Source organism: Pygocentrus nattereri, chromosome 6 (assembly GCF_015220715.1).
Source record: "Pygocentrus nattereri isolate fPygNat1 chromosome 6, fPygNat1.pri, whole genome shotgun sequence".
Lineage (NCBI taxonomy): Eukaryota > Metazoa > Chordata > Actinopteri > Characiformes > Serrasalmidae > Pygocentrus > Pygocentrus nattereri.
In genome coordinates, this window is record NC_051216.1 from 6,924,951 (window position 1) to 6,942,273 (window position 17,323).

At 42.1% G+C, this 17,323-nt stretch overlaps 1 protein-coding gene across 5 annotated transcripts in view; it reads right to left on the bottom strand.

Moving 5' to 3' along the window:
- Positions 1 to 696: 696 nt before the first annotated feature.
- The window catches only part of itprid2 (ITPR interacting domain containing 2), a 97,534-nt gene continuing 80,907 nt past the window's right edge, over positions 697 to 17,323 (bottom strand). For 4 of the 5 annotated variants that reach the window (XM_037539335.1, XM_037539336.1, XM_037539337.1 and 1 more), the window contains 8 exons: positions 15,707 to 17,323; positions 13,303 to 13,377; positions 12,156 to 12,271; positions 11,614 to 11,758; positions 10,585 to 10,650; positions 8,553 to 8,972; positions 2,641 to 2,764; positions 697 to 1,111 (listed from right to left, as the gene is read on the bottom strand). The exon at positions 15,707 to 17,323 is cut by the window's right edge and continues 63 nt beyond it. In XM_037539335.1, coding sequence (XP_037395232.1) covers positions 2,657 to 2,764; positions 8,553 to 8,972; positions 10,585 to 10,650; positions 11,614 to 11,758; positions 12,156 to 12,271; positions 13,303 to 13,377; positions 15,707 to 17,323 — 2,547 coding nt within the window. In that variant the 3' untranslated portion in view covers positions 697 to 1,111; positions 2,641 to 2,656. The remainder of the gene's footprint in view (positions 1,112 to 2,640; positions 2,765 to 8,552; positions 8,973 to 10,584; positions 10,651 to 11,613; positions 11,759 to 12,155; positions 12,272 to 13,302; positions 13,378 to 15,706) is intronic. The other variant, XM_037539338.1, reaches the window with a different exon arrangement.

A 17,323-nucleotide genomic window follows, 5' to 3' on the forward strand; every position in this document is an offset into this window, starting at 1 on the left:
TCACACTACTAAAATCTCATTATCAGGTTAGTAGAAATTAAAGGCACGTTTTCTTCATTTTAGACAAAAGGTTTGACACTTATGGCTCAAACTGAAGGCCCAGCCCTGATGGTCATGGTTCGGCACTATTAGGCTTGGATAAATCTATAAGGAAAATATGCTCATTTGTATTAAACAGTTGAAAAAGCTAGTCGTCTCCAAACTACAACACTACAAAAAAAACAAAACAAAAAAACAAAAAAAAACAGAGTATCTTGTCAAGTGCAATGATCTTACATCTAGTTAAAATATCTAATATTTCCCATTCTGAGGTTTACATTTACAGCATTTGGCTGACGCTCTTATCCAGAGCGACTTACAACTTGATCATTTTACACAGGTAGGCCAAGGTGGTGTTAGGAGTCTTGCCCAAGGACTCTTATTGGTATAGTGTAGGGTGTTTACCCAGGTGGGGATTGAACCCCAGTCTACAGCGTAGAAGGCAGTGGTGGTAAACACTACACTATCCTAACCCAAGATGGTTGTGCACAGATTTTAACATTATCTAGTTTATTTCTAGACATTATTTACTAGTTTTAAGTGATTTTATCAAGTAAAATTATCAGATAATGTCACTGGTTTCAAGCACATTTCTTAAAAGAAGCACAATAATCTGAGATAATTTTACTTAATAAAATTACTTAAAACAAGCAAGTCTAGAAATAAATTAAATAATCTTAAATTAATCTTATTACAATCTCAACAGGAGGAATTTTAGATTTATTGACTAGATTTAAGATCATTTTACTTGACAAGATAAACTTTTTGCAGTGCAGATAAGCCTCATAGTGTGGAGCAGCTGGAGGGTTTGAGGGTAGATCGTAGTTTTTCCTGTAGTTGTTACTGTTGCTGTAGGATGTTTCTGCTGTAGCTGTGGTTGTAGGATGTTGCGGCAGTAGCGCAAGGTGATCTAGACCCCTGTGGTAGTGGATGGTGTGGATGGAGCGGGTGGAGGGATTTTTCTGCAGTAGTGTGTTGCGGTTGCAGGGGGCGATGTTGAGCTGATCTCAGTGCACGGCTTCATCAGTGTTCGCTCAGACTTTACTTTCACAGCACTCCTCCTCTTCGGCCGCTGTGGAGGGAAACCACAAACATTCAGCCACACAGCCACTAACGCAGCTAACGCACAGTACCGGCCTTAGGACTGATTAAATCCATCAGATGTAAACAAAGTTTGGACGCCCCTGATCAGTTAACATGCTTTGTTTACACTGAAAACACTTCTGCATATTTGAATGCACAGTTACTGTTACTACAACAAATACTGTAATAAAAAAATCTTTTTTTTGTTTTATTTTTTTCCAATATGATAAACTCGACTGTGATAAACAGAATTTGTGCATTAAAATGAACAAAATCAGCAGAAGTTTTAATTTAATTTTTTACTTATTTTCACTTAAATAAACAATTTACAAAGAAGTAATCAGATTATAAATACACACACACAGACACACACATACACACACACACACACACATACACACACATACACACACATACACACACATACACACTATATTGCCAAAAGTATTCGGTCATCTGGCTTCACACGCATATGAACTTGAGTGACATCCCATTCTTAATCCATAGGGTTTAATATGATGTCGGCCCACCCTTTGCAGCTGTAACAGCTTCAACTCTTCTGCGAAGGCTTCCCACAAGGGTTAGGAGTGTTTATGGGAATTTTTGACCGTTCTTCCAGAAGCACATTTGTGAGGTCAGACACTGATGTTGGACGAGAAGGCCTGGCTCACAGTCTCCACTCTAATTCATCCCAAAGGTGTTCTATGGGGTTGAGGTCAGGACTCTGTGCAGGCCAGTCAAGTTGTTCCACACCAAACTGGCTCATCCGTGTCTTTATGGACCTGCTTTGTGCACTGGTGTGCAGTCATGTTGGAACAGGAAGGGGCCGTCCCCAAACTGTTCCCATAAAGTTGGGAGCGTGAAATTGTCCAAAATCTCTTGGTGCTGAAGCTTTAAGAGCTCCTTTCACTGGAACTAAGGGGCCGAGCCCAACTCCTGAAAAACAACCCCACACCATGATCCCCCCTCCACCAAACTTTACACTCGGCACAATGCAGTCAGACAAGTACCGTCTCCTGGCAACCACCAAACCCAGACTTGTACATTGGATTGCCAGATGGAGAAGCGTGATTGGTCACTCTAGTGATACAAGTTGGCCCCTCAGCATCCGCTGACCCCACTCTGTCATTTTACGTGGCCGACCACTTCGTGGCTGAGTTGCTGTCGTTCCCAATCGCTTCCACTTTGTTATAATCCCACTGACAGTCGACTGTGGAATATTAGTAGTGAGGAAGTTTCACGACTGGACTTGCTGCACAGGTGGCGTCCGATCACGGTACCACGCTGGAATTCACTGAGCTCCTGAGAGCGACCCATTCTTTCACTAATGTCTGTAGAAGCAGTCTGCAGGCCTAGGGGCTCGGCTTTATACACCTGTGGCCATGGAAGTGACTGGAACACCTGAATTCAGTGATTTGGATAAGTGACTGAAAACTTTTGGCAGTATAGTGTGTGTGTGTGTGTGTGTGTGTGTGTGTGTGTGTGTGTGTGTGTGTGTGTGTCTACAGTAAAACTCACCTTCTCCTCACCATGGTCACGCCGGCGGCTCTCTTGCCACTACGGGAGATCGCCGTGGTGATACTGCAGCCAGGAGCTCATTCACAATCTCCTGTCTGATCTCTTCAGCGAGACTCTGCTTTATCTGTAAATACCAGAGATAAAACAACGGACATCAGACCGCGGCTCACTCTACTGATAATGAAAATGTATTTTTAATGTAGAGACGTCACAGAACGCAACTACAATTAATCACATTTTCAATCCTAATTAACGTTCATAAACATATCGTTTGAGAAGTATTAATAATAGAGCTGGGACATGATGATACTTATGCTTATGGTAATAATTTAGGTCACAATATGCTTGGTTAATCATGGATATCATGGCTAATAGAACATGGAACAACTGCATATTTCATTACAAAAAGATCACAGTCGGTCTTGTTTAATTGAATTTAGTGCGGCGCCGGATGTAAACTGTTAAATAAAAATCACTGTGTTTACAGATATTGTTAGTATTGTTTTAAAGTGAGACCACTGCAGCTTTTGTTGATGGATCAGAAAACTAGGCATCATAATGCACGTCATGCATCGTGGGGTAGCATGAAGTTAGATTTTTGTCGGGTTCTCCATGAAGTTGTGATGTCTTATTATTGTTCTCTATGGAGAAAAATGAATTGAGTTTTGGAAAAACGGCTGCTGTGATGAACAAACATGACCCAAAGCCGATATGTTTTGCGGTACCCACATATCTCACAATTATCAGATCTTCTGGCATGAGGTTGTTAAGAAGTGCTCCACACTGGACTGACATCATAAGACTGGCCACTCCAAAATATCCCACCCAAAACAGCAAGCTTCATCAAATGTAGTGATTAAGAAGGTTTGACAGATTAAGGCTACAGTCTGAATAATTGGTGTCACCATAGATAATAGATATATCGCTGCTGTCGGAACAAAACCTCGTATCTCCACTTTTGTCGTTTTTCAGTTTTTGACGTAATCTGAAAATGCCTGCTGTCCTTTATATGTTGTGTAAATTTCATGGTGAATGGATCAAAGGAGATGACCCAAAACTGCTCCGGAAAGATGTCTGGTTCCATTGACTTACATTAAAAGTAAAGTATGTTTTTTCTTTCTCCTGTAAAGTTCCCATTTTGGAGATACAAGGTTTAATCTGACGACGCGATATACATATAATAGTGCTGAAGTTTAATAGTAGACTTTTTTTTTTAAACTACTCAGAAGTGTTTGCTTTTTAGAAGCATATATGTGACAGTTCACATTTTGACAGTTAAATGATCCCCTAATTCATTGATCCAGCGAAACAGGACAAAATGCATCGGCTTTGGGTCGTATTTTTAGTTTCTCGCAACATGCAACAGCTGTGAACTTCGAAAATGCCTTAATTATAAAGATGCATTACAAAGAAAACCACCCAAGTTCCTGACACAGGGATGACGAATGATTTAAGAATGACTTCAGTGGTCTATACACTGCATAGATACCACACAGCCCTTCTAACATTTAGCTATTTTAAGGTCAGCCATTGCTGACACAGGTGTTCATTTGAACACATACAACTTGCATAGTCTCCTCAGAAAAGCACTGACCAATAGAATGGGACACTCTAGAGTAGCTGCACTTGAGACTAAGGTCACCATGTCCAATGCCAAGCGTGGGCTAGAGGGGTCTAAAGCACCCCAGCATTGGGCTGTGGAGCAGGGGAGCCGTGTTCACTGGAGTGATGGGCCTCCATCCAATACCTTTGGGATGAGCTGGAGGTCCAGAACTGACCATTCATCATCGATACCTGACCTCACTAATGTGCAAACAAATCCTCACAGCAATGTTTAACATCTAGTGTAAAGCCTTCCCAGAAGAGTAGAGGCTGTTACTGCAGCAAAGGAGGACAAACCCCTACTGATAACCTTCACTTCAAGAAGAAACGCTGGAGGAGCAGGTGTCCACAAACTTTTGGACATGTAGAGTATGAGAGAGAGAGTGTGTGTGTGTGTGTGTGTGTGTGTGTGTGTGTGTGTGTGTGTGTGTGTGTGCAGGGGAGGAACAGACTGTATGGCGATGTGTCAAACACACGGATGAGGAACATCTAACACACAACACACACAGTCCTGCCAATCCATTAGTTGAAAATGAGCTCACAGGCTCCAATGTTAGCCAGTACTCTGAGGCTAAAGAACCGCTCCATTCCAGCTTCTCTGTAAAAGCAGGCCAAGCTCTTAAATCATCCTGAGATGATGAATGATATTTCACAAACTAATCAGTCAAATGTTACCCTGTCACCTCGTTCGCCACCGCAGAGCGAGAACCTTTCCAACACGGCCCCCAGAACACAGTAAAACTTTGTTCAGAGCACTGAAAACTGTGCAAAACTGAGGGGAATTGAAGGGAAACAGTGAGTACTGCTGTGAAGGACATCTCAAATGACACGAAAAACACCAGAAACATTTTCGCCAGAGCCGCCTGGGAGCAAAACATACACTCATTCCAGATCAGTCGCTCAGTCCGGGCTTTAACGTTATTCCCGAGGTACCGCAGTCAAATTTACCGATCCCAAAAAACACTGACAGCTACAGCCTCCTCCCAAAGTCATGAAACGACCAGGCCAATTCTTTTGTGTCAGCCATGCACTGAAGACATTTGTGTTTGAGATCAAAAGATGAGTAAAAAGACAACAGATCAGAATTTCAGAAGATGATATTTAGACTATATATTTTAAACCCACCCATTTTTCAAGTGAGCAGCAATACTGGAGCATGTGACTGACAGGTGTTTCTCTCTGCCCAGGTGTGTCCTGTGATTAATTGCTTAAACAGTCAGTACAACTCTGAATGTCCACTCTTGGTCTGAGCCCTGGGTTTCACCTATGAGGACTGCATTTATAAAAATGATAAACCAACATGAAGACCAAAGAGCTGTCTATGGGAGAAAAGCAAGCCGATCTGAAGCTGGGAAAAGAGGGAAAATCGATCACACTGCACAAGCATTGGGCACAGCCAATACAACAAAGAAAGAAACCACTGGTGCACAAACAACCAGACACCACACAGGTCGATTAAGTAAACAACAACAGTTGGTAACAGAAACATTGCGAAAGCTGAAGAAAAACCCAAAATCAACATTCAGTGATATCACCAACAACCTACAGCGAGCAGGGGTAGGCCTGTCGCGATAATTACATTATCGACTTATCGTACGATAATTTTTTAACCGCGATCATTTTTGCCGATGTCGATAATTGGCCATTGGGTTTCCGCGCAAATTTGTTTACATGAGACATGTGTTAGCTCGCGAACGTATTCGAGGCTAATAGGACTTTCTTAAAACTAAACAGCTCCAGCAATAACGTTTAGAGTCGTCCAGTCCAGATGGACTTTGTTTCAAAGTCGAAAGCTGGCAATACAACTAACCTGAGGTCACATTTAAAGCACAACCATCCAGCCCAGTTTTCCGAGCTGAAAACAAAAACTTCAGCTGGAGAGGGGTCTTCCCGAGCTGGAGAGGGGTCTACCCGTCAGGTGTCTATTACGGATGCCTTTGCTCGGCAGTGTAAATACAAACGCGATAGCGCAAAATGGCGCACACTCACAGATAGTGTAACTCGCGATATAGCCGAAGAGATGCTGCCGTTAAATCCGGTCGAAAAGCAAACATTTATAAACTTTTTGTGAATTTGTGATTCGTATCACTGTGATTTATAGCATATACATATATGGTCAGATAAGAGAGACTCCAAGTACCTTTGTGTTATGTTCAGAGTTTTAAAAAGTTGAATTAATGTAAATGTTACTTTAATATTTATGTTGTTACTTAATGTTGCGATGCCATTCTTTTGCACTTTTTGTTAAAGAGTTTATTTTGTTATAAAGGTCTGTTTAATATTTTGTGCAATTTTCTCAGAATCCACAGAGCCCAAGTGTGGTTGTATTTTATTTGTTTTATTTATTTGGGATATTAAAATATTTTCATATTGGAAGCCAAATGTCTGTTCTTAATAATAAAAAAGTTCATTTCACGTTAAAATGGTGTAATTGTATTATTATGCTACTATATTATTATTGTGGCACATTGTCTTAAAGCTCCTTTGGGGAGCCCAGAAGCAAGAAAAAATTCTGTAATGGCACTTTAAAATGACAATATTATCGTTTATCGCAATAATTTCTGGGACAATATATCGTTCTGAAAATTTTGTTATCGTGACAGGCCTAAGCAGGGGTGATCAAAATCAAGGATCTGCTCATGATCTGAAACATGAGCTCACTGGTAAAGCATGGTGGAGGTAGTGTCATGGCTTGGGCTGCTTCTAGACTAATCTCATTAATCTTTTTTGATGATGGCCACGGCAGGGTGGATTCAGGAGTCTACAGAAACCTCTGTTTGCCAAATTACAGGGAAATGAGTCCAATCTAATCGGGACGAATTTCATCATGCAGCTAGACAGTAACCCAAAAAACGCTGCCAACACAACAAAGGACTTCACTAGGAAGTTTAAGTGGAAGGTGCTGGACTGGCCAAGTCAACCTCCAGACCTCAACCTGAGCATGCATTACACCTCCTGAAGAGGGAGCTGATGGGAGAAACTGCTTAAAACAAACAAAGGAAAGAAGCTGTAGTAAAAGCTTGGAAAAGCATCACAAGAGAAGAATGCAACAGGTGAGGTCAGTGGGTCACCGGCTATTATTGTTATTGTGAGCAGAGGAACTGCAGCCGAATATGAAGTGTGATTTACTTCAATTCATTTTCAGACCAAGTCCTACACTTAGTTTTACCTAAATACTGGGTGGTCTGACGCCAAAGGTGTTGAACACATCTAGATGAAATCGTCTCATATTTATGTTTTGATCTCAAACCCAAATGTGTTGAGTGTACTGGCCTTTCAGAGGAGACCATAGTTGTGCAAATGTTTGATGGAGATAAACGGCTTTCACAAGAAGAAATTGCTTTGAACTTTAGACAACGCCACTGCGGTGCAGGGAAAATGAAGGGAAACTGCAGAAAGCAGGATGCTGCAATCAGCTTATTAACTGAATAACTGCAGTAATGGTCAGCTGGAGCCCTGCTGGCAGTGGTGGACGAAGTGCACAAATTCTGTACTTGAGTTAAAGGAGAGGTACTCACGGTAAAAAGCGACTTACTGTTACCGTTAGACCTCCACTTGAGTAAAAGTACAAAGTATTTGCCTTCAAATGTACTTAAGTATCAAAAGTAAAAGTACTAAAAGACCTTTCGCAAACAAGCAAAGTTAACTTAGTTCCAAGTTTAAGTTGAATAAAAACTGGCTTTAAACTCAGGATCACAGATGAGCTCCTTTACTATGTTGATCTGTAGGCGTCTGTTCATAAACATAAACCAGCCCAAACTCATTTACTATAAAATGAAATGGTGTTTGTAGAAATTCAGAAAAAAGCCGCGTCAGTCTCGACTGCATATGTGGACATATTTCTATATTGTGCTCTATTTACACAAAGTTAGGTTAGTTCATCATTTATGTTGAACAGACTCTCCCAAAGTTTTACGCTGCTGCGCTGACGTTGAACCGCGTGCTGCACTGGGTCGGTATGACCAACAGGTCAAAACCAGCTCTAAACAAAGTGACCGCTGGGCCCTGATTGGTGCTCTGGCTTTGCGCTTCTTTCGTTTTGACATGTTACGTTTTTATACACACAGAAACCAAAAGGAACGACAGATTTCTCAAAATGTAGGAGGAAAAAGTCGGATATTAGACTCTGAAATGTAGTGGAGTGAAAGGAAAAAGACGCCCAGAAATGTAGAAACTTCAGTACAGATACACCAAAAATACTAAAGTACAGAAACTAATTACATTTACTCAGTTACTCAGTTACTGTCCAGCACTGCCTACTGTAAGGTAATAAACAGAAAGAAGAGGCATGAGAAAAGTGACAGACTCACCTCCTGGATGAACTGCTGCAGGTGAGCAGGTGAGTTTCCTCCTCTTCTCTCTTCCTGAAACTGAATATCTTCACTGGTTGTGCTCGCTTGGTCCTCTTGAGGGGAGACACTAAAATTCCATCTCTGACCTCTGCCCTCAGAAAGATTAGGGCTCATGGTCTGCTCTTGGCTTTCTGCTGGAGGAGCCTGACTGAGCCCCAGTCCAGGCCTCCGAGGGACAGTGGGGGTGATGTTGACAGAGGCACGGTATAGGCCTCCTCTCTGTGGGGAAGGACAGTAGTGGTCAGAGTTTCTGGTGGATCTGGATGGACTTTCAGCTCTGGATGAGCGGCCAGAGATGGGGGTGGCAGCTGCACTCAGAGATCCATCATAACCCAGCTCAGACTGAAGATACAGCTGCTCCCGCAAGAGGTCAGTCACCTGAGGGGACAGGAAATATACAAACACATGTTTTTGTAATATAATGTCAGGATTAATTGTGTACACATGTGTTTTATATATTAATGTTGTCAGACCTAAATCTTTTATCTCTATTTGTGTTGTGTTTCATTACTTGATACATGCAAACCTTTAGGTTAACTTATTAGAAATTCTAAGAACACTTTCCATACATTTTGGAGATACAATGTTTTGGTTTTCCTAATCTGACCATTCGAAACATTCACAGACTTCCAAGTTGAAGCCCAGCTGCAACGTGCTGTTTGGTGCTATGATGGAAGCGACAACTGTAGTCCTCTCATTCAAATACAAGCTTTAAATGACTTTTAAAGTGAAATTTTCAGCACACTACACTGGACAGTGCTCCCGTGAGACCCAAGTATAAATCAACAAGTAGCAAACTAACAAAAGCAACAACTTGATCAAATTCCCTCCGAGAGCCTTCGCTGTAACAACAATCCACCAGTCACAATCACAAAGGAGCTGAACCACTAACTGTATATATGATATACATTACCATCTTAAGTACATTAAAATCCATTTATCTTTACAATAAGTGTTTTTTTCCTGTAAACACACCTTATATCAATAGAACAAATGCAAGTAAACATGAATACAGTAAAAAGTAACAAGCATTTTGTATTTTCAAAAATTTTTGGTTCCAGATTTCACCTCATTGTTGACTAGACTACTTATCACTACGTGCTGTACGTTATTTATATTTATTCCACCCATTATACTGCCCAGATAATTAAGTAATTCATTATGAATTATTTCAAAAGTTTTTTGGGTGTGTAAACTTCTGCACAGTACTGTATATCGCTTGAAAATGACTCCAACTCTCAAACGATAACAACATCTGGAAAATGACAGAAAAAAAGCATACATGACTTTTAATGTAAGTCAATGGAACCAGACCCCCCCCCCCCCCCAAAGTAATTTTGGGCTGTTTCTTTTTGTCCATTCATCATTAACAATAAAAATGTTACAAGGCTTTGTTCTGACAAGAGTTTCGCGCGCACACACACACACACACACACACACACACACACACACACACACACACACACAGGAACTGATGTCACTGTACATCAGGGATCATGTTCTATGAAAATCATGATTTTCACATGCTCGTTCACACTGTATACTTATACGTGGCAATCACCTGTGATAATAATAATAATAATAATAATAATAATAATAATAATAATGTCTTATATTGTCTCTGTCGGAAGAAAACCTTGCATCTCTCTTTTTGCCATTTTTTAATTGTCATTTGATATAATCATTTGAAAACACCAGCTACTCTTTACAATGTGTGAATGTGGATGAACGGACAAACAGAAATGCTCCAAAACTACTTGAAATATTTTTTTACATTCACTTACATTAAAAGCTCAGAACGTTTTATACAAAAGAAATGGTTTTACTTTTTCAGTTCTTAATGAAATGACACATTTGCACATTACACACACACACACACACACACACACACACACACCTCTGAAAGGTGAGGTGAACCTGAAGCCGCCCTAAGAGGTCCGATCGCTCTGAGAGACAGCAGAATGAGTGAGTGTGTGTGATGATAACTCACCGGCTCCATGGCCCTGAGAGCAGAGGAGCTGGACAGACTGTCCATGCTGTGACCTCTCACCATGCCCTGTGGGGGGACACATATGCCACTCACTGAAACAAACACTGTAATATGACCTGCATCACTTTCTCATTTTCACATATCAATCAATCATTCAGGCGCTTTCTGTGACTGCTTTAAACACCGAATGGAGAAAAACAGCCCCACATCAGCCTAGCAGAAAATCCTGCGTTCCCCCAAACGTCGTCAGTCATTCAGCCAAAACATGTCGGGTTTCCTTCTTTAGTCTCGCTCTGGAGCCTCAAGACTAGTGAAGCTAATAAGCAATGGAAGCTTACGCCCCACCAATACGCATAATCATCACAGCATAAACCAGACCCTAAGCAAAAGTCTGGCCCACAGGTCCATCATGACCCAAAGCGACGGATAGCGGTCATTACAACGTGGGTAATTAAAATGGAAAATAATGATATACAGCATAGTATCATAAATTAATCAGTCCAAAATTAAGTTTAAAAGTCAAGTTTAATGAATTTATTCATCAATTAATGCTGTCAAACAACTCCCCACACATTTTTAAATCTGGATAAGCTTTACATACTGTGCTGTTCTCCGTTTAATTCTTTAGCTCAATTTCTTTACATATAAAATGTTTCATATCATAGAAAAAACTGTTCATTTGGCTGCATTACACTGCTTTAGCGTTTTGCTTCATCATTTGATTTTCTCGTGTCTGTTTTCTTAAAGCCTCGTGGACCTTGAGTGGATGACTCCAGCGTACCACGACAAAGGGTGTTTCAGGGAAAGTAGGAGGAAAGAATAAAGAGCAAGGCTAAAGCAGGGAGAAATGGAGGGTACAATCAGGGGGAGGCGGGCTGTGTGAACACGAATGTGAAACTGGAAGCCGACGCACATTTGAGAAATAACATCTGAACCCAACCAAACACACCACGAGCAGTTGGGTCCCATCAGATCTGGACAAATGTTTCAAGGTTTAGTTGGGTTTGTGTTGTAATTGCGAGTACTGACCAGGGGGTGGCGGCAGAGGCGGGACGATGACGATGAGCGCAGCTGGTCACTGAGGGTCAGGAGTCGATCCTCCACCTGCAGTTCCAGCTCCTGCAGCTCCTGTCTGACTGCAGCTCGCAGCCTCTGCAGCTGCTCGGCCTCCCTTCTGACAAACAAACAAACAAACAAACAAACATGTAAACAAACAGAGGAAACAGAAAAGCGGAGACCGAGAGATTCTCCAAATGTTTCTTAAACAGTCAAACAAGAAACACAAACTACACAAATGCATTCAGGCAGACGCTGAAACTAAAGTTAAACTTAAACTAGTCATGAGTTCATTTGGTGCAGTTGCCACAATGCAGAGCTCAGAAAACAGACACAGATCCAGAGAGATTTCACAGCAAAAGTCATATTATAACATGAACAGCATGGAAGTAGCTCAAAGCTCCAATAAAATGTTTTATATTTTATACATACATACATATTTTAAATATATATATATATATATATTTTTTTTTCCTCCTGAATTTCAGTTTTTGCTGGGAGTCTGCTGTCTTTACCTCTCTTCAGGACTGAAGTGCTGATAGACCGTGGACTGCTGCCTCATCAGCGCCAGCTCCAGGTCCATCATCTGAGTCCTGAACACATTCAGACTCCTGCGCCGCATCTGGAGCTCCTGCGGGAAGAGAGAGGACAAACGCAATGAGGGAGGGGTCAGGAAAAGACCATATCTAAGAGTGTTATTGATATTAAGAGAGTTAGTGATAGTAAGTATACATGTAAGATGTTGGGCTGTATTTTCATGCCAGTGCAAGTGAAATCTTGTGGTATAATGCTGGCACATTACTAATTTCAGAGAGGAACCCTCAGGGCCTTCAGAGAACGTGTAACAATTTTCTGGAAAATTAATGATTTTCTAACAGTTTCTGGAAACAAAAAAAAATTTATAAATTTTAAAATATTTTTTAGAAATCTTTAGTCAACAGAAACACAGAATGAGGCTTGCCTTTAAACTCTGGTATACACAAGGTAGGTGCAGTGAGTGGAAGCACAAAGTATGTGTTTCTAATAAAGTGGCCAGAGAGTGGACGCTCAAGATGTGTTTCTAATAAAGTGGCCAGTGAGTGGACGCTCAAGGTAGGTGTTTCTAATAAAGTGGCCAGTGAGTGGACGCTCAAGGTAGGTGTTTCTAATAAAGTGGCCAGTGAGTTGAAGCACAAGGTATGTGTTTCTAATAAAGTGGCCAGTGAGTGGAAGCTCAAGGTAGGTGTTTCTAATAAAGTGGCCAGTTAGTGGAAGCACAAGGTAGGTGTTTCTAATAAAGTGGCCAGTGAGTGGAAGCACAAGGTAGGTGTTTCTAATAAAGTGGCCAGTGAGTGGAAGCACAAAGTATGTGTTTCTAATAAAGTGGCCAGTGAGTGGAAGCACAAGGTAGGTGTTTCTAATAAAGTGGCCAGTGAGTGGTAGAACAAAGTATGTGTTTCTAATAAAGTGGCCAGTGAGTGGAAGCACAAGGTAGGTGTTTCTAATAAAGTGGCCAGGGAGTTGAAGCACAAGGAAGGTGTTTCTAATAAAAAATCATGGATAGTGAATAAACTTTGCAGTACAAAATGTTCATCCTAGAGCACAAAAATATCAGCCTGAAGGAAAAGCACAGTTGTCTGCCTCAGGAATGAAAGAACGAATGTAATTAAAGAAACACTGTACCTCATAAAGCGGTTGGGCAGCTTGGTGCGGACTCTGCGTCCCTAAGGGTGTGCCATCCCGTTGCACTGACGGACTCTGGCAAAACAATCACAAATGAGATATTTTACTCACGCACAAATGGGACAAGTCTGAACTCTGTACAGAGATACGCTGAGTCAGCCTGGTTATTTGCTTTTAGGGAGAGACTACCAGGAAACAAGGAACTTGGCAGAGATAGCGCATGCAGGAAAACGGTGACTCAAGGTCAGCTCGTTTAAAGTGAAAGGAATGGATGAGACGATAACACTTATTACAATACAGAACAAACGCACCACAGGAAACAGCACGTCCAAAAGTTTGCAGACATTACATTTAACCAATGAATTGGACAGACAGCTTGTATAATCTCTACAGAAAAGCACTGGCCGATAAAATGGGATGGTCAGGAGCAGCTGCACATGGGCCTAAGGTCACCATGTCCAATGCCTCAGGGGTTATAAAAATATTGATCCCTAAATGGAGTGTTTGTCAGGAAAGAAAAAAAAAGGCAGAAAAAAAACATTACACTGGACAGGACTTTAAAATCTAACACTTATTAAATCATATTATTAAACCACAGTGAAAACAAGACACAGTGACTCCCTTCCCTCTCTGCACACGTTCAAACAGCTTCAGCGGCAATTGATCAACATTCCTGCAGATTCATCCGTGAGTAGAAAGAGGAGGTACAGCGATCAGAAGCTTCTCAATTACGTTTGATTACTTGATAATATGACATCCTGCTCAATACGCAGACCAGAAACACAACATGATCTGTAGCCACAGTTACAGACGTGAGAAAAACGATCACAAATGACCGTGAAAAAGCCCACGGCATAACTGAGAAACTGAGAATTCACGCAAACCGGCTTGGACCCTGGACTCTTTGATATATGGGGGCAGTCGTGGGCTGGAGGTTAGGGATCTGGCCCTGTGACCAGAAGGTTGCCGGTTCGATCCCCAGAGCCGACAGTCCATGACTGAGGTGTCCTTGAGCAAGACACCTAACCCCCAACTGCTCCCCAGGCACCGTGGATAGGGCTGCCCACCGCTCCGGGCAAGTGTGCTCACTGCCCCCTAGTGTGTGTGTTCACTAGTGTGTATGTGGTGTTTCACTTCATGGATGGATTAAATGCGGAGGTGGAATTTCCCCAGTTGTGGGATCAAAAAAGTATCACTTATCACTTATATTCCATAGCCTGTGTAGTATTTTAGTGCGTTTATGTAAACTTTTTCAATTTGTCAGCTCAGTTTGTCCCAAGTCAAAGCATTTTTTTAATCAATAACAATAGCACATTTTCTCCATTGCCTTCTAGTTTTTATGTTTGGTATGTTTATTAACAAGCATACATAGAACAAATAAACAACAACAAACAAACAAACAAAAAAAAACTTTCTTTTGGTTTTGGGCCAAATTTCACTAGTCCAGTGTTTTCCCTACCATTAAAACTCACCCGACTTGGATCAGAGATACAGGCATTAGGATGTCACTGGCAGGCTAATGTTTTCATGTTTTATGTGCTCATTTTTTGGGCCAAAAGAAAATTGATCAAATGGTCATTGATGCTGAATAATTCTTTGGCTCGAGCCAATAAGCACCTAATAGAGAATTTAAAGTATTTAAAGAATTCTATTGGATGTGAATGAACTGACTATAAATGAATTCTTGAACAATTAAAATTGCACTTTTTAAAAAATAATGTAAACTTGGTGTATTTGCTGCTTTAAAAAAAAAAAAAAAAACATTCTGTGTGATGATCCTAGTCCGGCCATGCCCATGTTTGATGACCCCATCAGAAGGGTCTACCACTCAGATAATCAAGGGGAAACACTCGTCTACAAATATGACCGTGTTCAAGCCACATAAGGTAATGTTGCCTATTAGCAGTAGGGCTGAAACAATTATTCATCCAACAAAACATAACAAAAAGGCAAGAAAGATGTTTTGTTTACATTTTCAAAATCTAAACCAGAGTGAGTCAACAACATAATCTGAAGAGGGCAGCGATTCACTAATAATACCAGCAGATAGCGAAAGAAAAAGGACAATTATGTCTGAATGTAAAAAGGCATGCAAACCTGCATGTTTACCATTTATACTGTAATTTTACCTACTGCTCCTCATACACTGTAGCTCAAAATTACAGGTAGTTTGAATGAAACACTTTTTTTTGCATGGCAGTGATTTGGCTCTTTAGTCAAATTGCTGCCAAACATTTTATTGTTACAACTCTTCATATTTACAGGCCACAATTTAGCCAGTGAATTGATTATGTCACTTCAATGATATGAATAATCAACTATTTTGACAGTTAAAATAAATATTTATTTTGATAAATATTTGTTTTTTCCAGCCTATTTAGCAGTCAGCTACAGGTGAACTCACCTGGTTGAGACTGTGTACGGTGCCTCGGATTTCATGCAGAACTCGTCTCAGTTGCATTTCCGTACTGCCCATTGCAGGAGGAGGGGTCGCAGTGCCACATGGGAACGGGGCAGGCGGAGGAGTGAACGGGCCACTATACTGGTGTCCGTAGGGCATATGTGGATAGCAAGGTGCACAATTGGATAAGAGACTGTTGGGAGCACTGTGGGAGTTAGTGAGAGGCGAATATGGGTTGTAAGGACCTCCTTGCACATTGTATGTGGAGCCATAGGGGGCGTTTAAAGGAACAGAAGGGCCGTAAGTGGAATGGAAGGGTGCTGATGGCCCATATGGGATGCTGTGTGAGTGGTTGTAAGGCATGTTTGGCTGGGGGAAAGGGACACCATGCAGTGAGTGAGGATGCAATGAGTCCTGTGGCTGGGTATACTGAGCATACAAGGGACTCTGCGTGTGGGTGAGTGGGCTGCTGATGGAGCCTGGGACAACACCGTGACTGGGGTAGTTAACAGGTTTGTTGGGGTGGTACAGTGAGCTTGCGCCCCCTCTGTAATGAGGCAAGTGGTGCTGGCTTTGTTGAGGAAGTGTTGCATGTGGAGTTGCAGTGTGAGTCAAATCTGGGACACTGTTGGTGCTCCAAACTGGACCTTCAGCCAGTCGTCGCATAGGCCAGTCTGCAGGAACACTGTACAGCGAGCTTGCTGACCGGGTGAGGTGGGGTGGCACATTCAGTGGGTACGGGGGCATCCTGAACGACTCACTTTCTGTGGATGTCTGCTTGATAAGGAGAGCGGATCTGCAGGTGGACTGAGCTTCCTCTGCATATTCATCTTCCTCTGCAATGGAATCGACCTCGTCCCGTTCCCTTTCCTCCTCGTATTTGTAGCAGTAGGCAGGGGGGGTGCAATGCCGGACCGAACCGCCACCCAGCTGGATTCGCACAGATGATACCACCCTGGTTGGGCTCAGCAAGGCGTTTGGAAGAGAGCTAGACCTTCTCAGTGGGTTTCTGGTGTCATCGTCTCGATCCCTAAATAGATCCTTTCTCCGGACCCAAACGCGACCTACCCGGTCCTCGCAAACTGAAGATGACCGCTGCTCAGCCCGAAGCAAGGCGCTCCGGACCTTCTCAGAATTGGTAAGTATCTGACCTCTGCCCCTTTGAGACTGTGGACCAACTCTCTTTAAGCTGGAGTCAGGCTCCACTCCTGTGTCTAACGTAGTGGAAGACATTGATGGTAATGAAGGGTCCCTCCCTGCTGTGCCATCATGCTCTGTGGTAGAACCAACCGCACCTTCTGACATCATATCTACACTTGCTCCTGCAGAAGCTGAATCTACAGAGAGTCCTGTATCTCCTGACTCTACAGTTACAGTGGACCCAGATTCGATGCTCGAGCTTGTCTCCACAGAACTAAAAAGTCTATCTGACAGAATCTGCGTCTCAGACCCATCAGCGCTGCTCTCCGTCTCCTGCACGCTCTGATCTGGGATTTCATGTCGTGGGACCTGATGAGATATGTATGTAGGAACGTCCTCTGCCACTCCAGCTAGGCCAAGGTGTCCCTCGTCACCCTGAAGCTTCTCAAAAGCAGGGTGCTCCAAAGCCAAGGGTGTGCT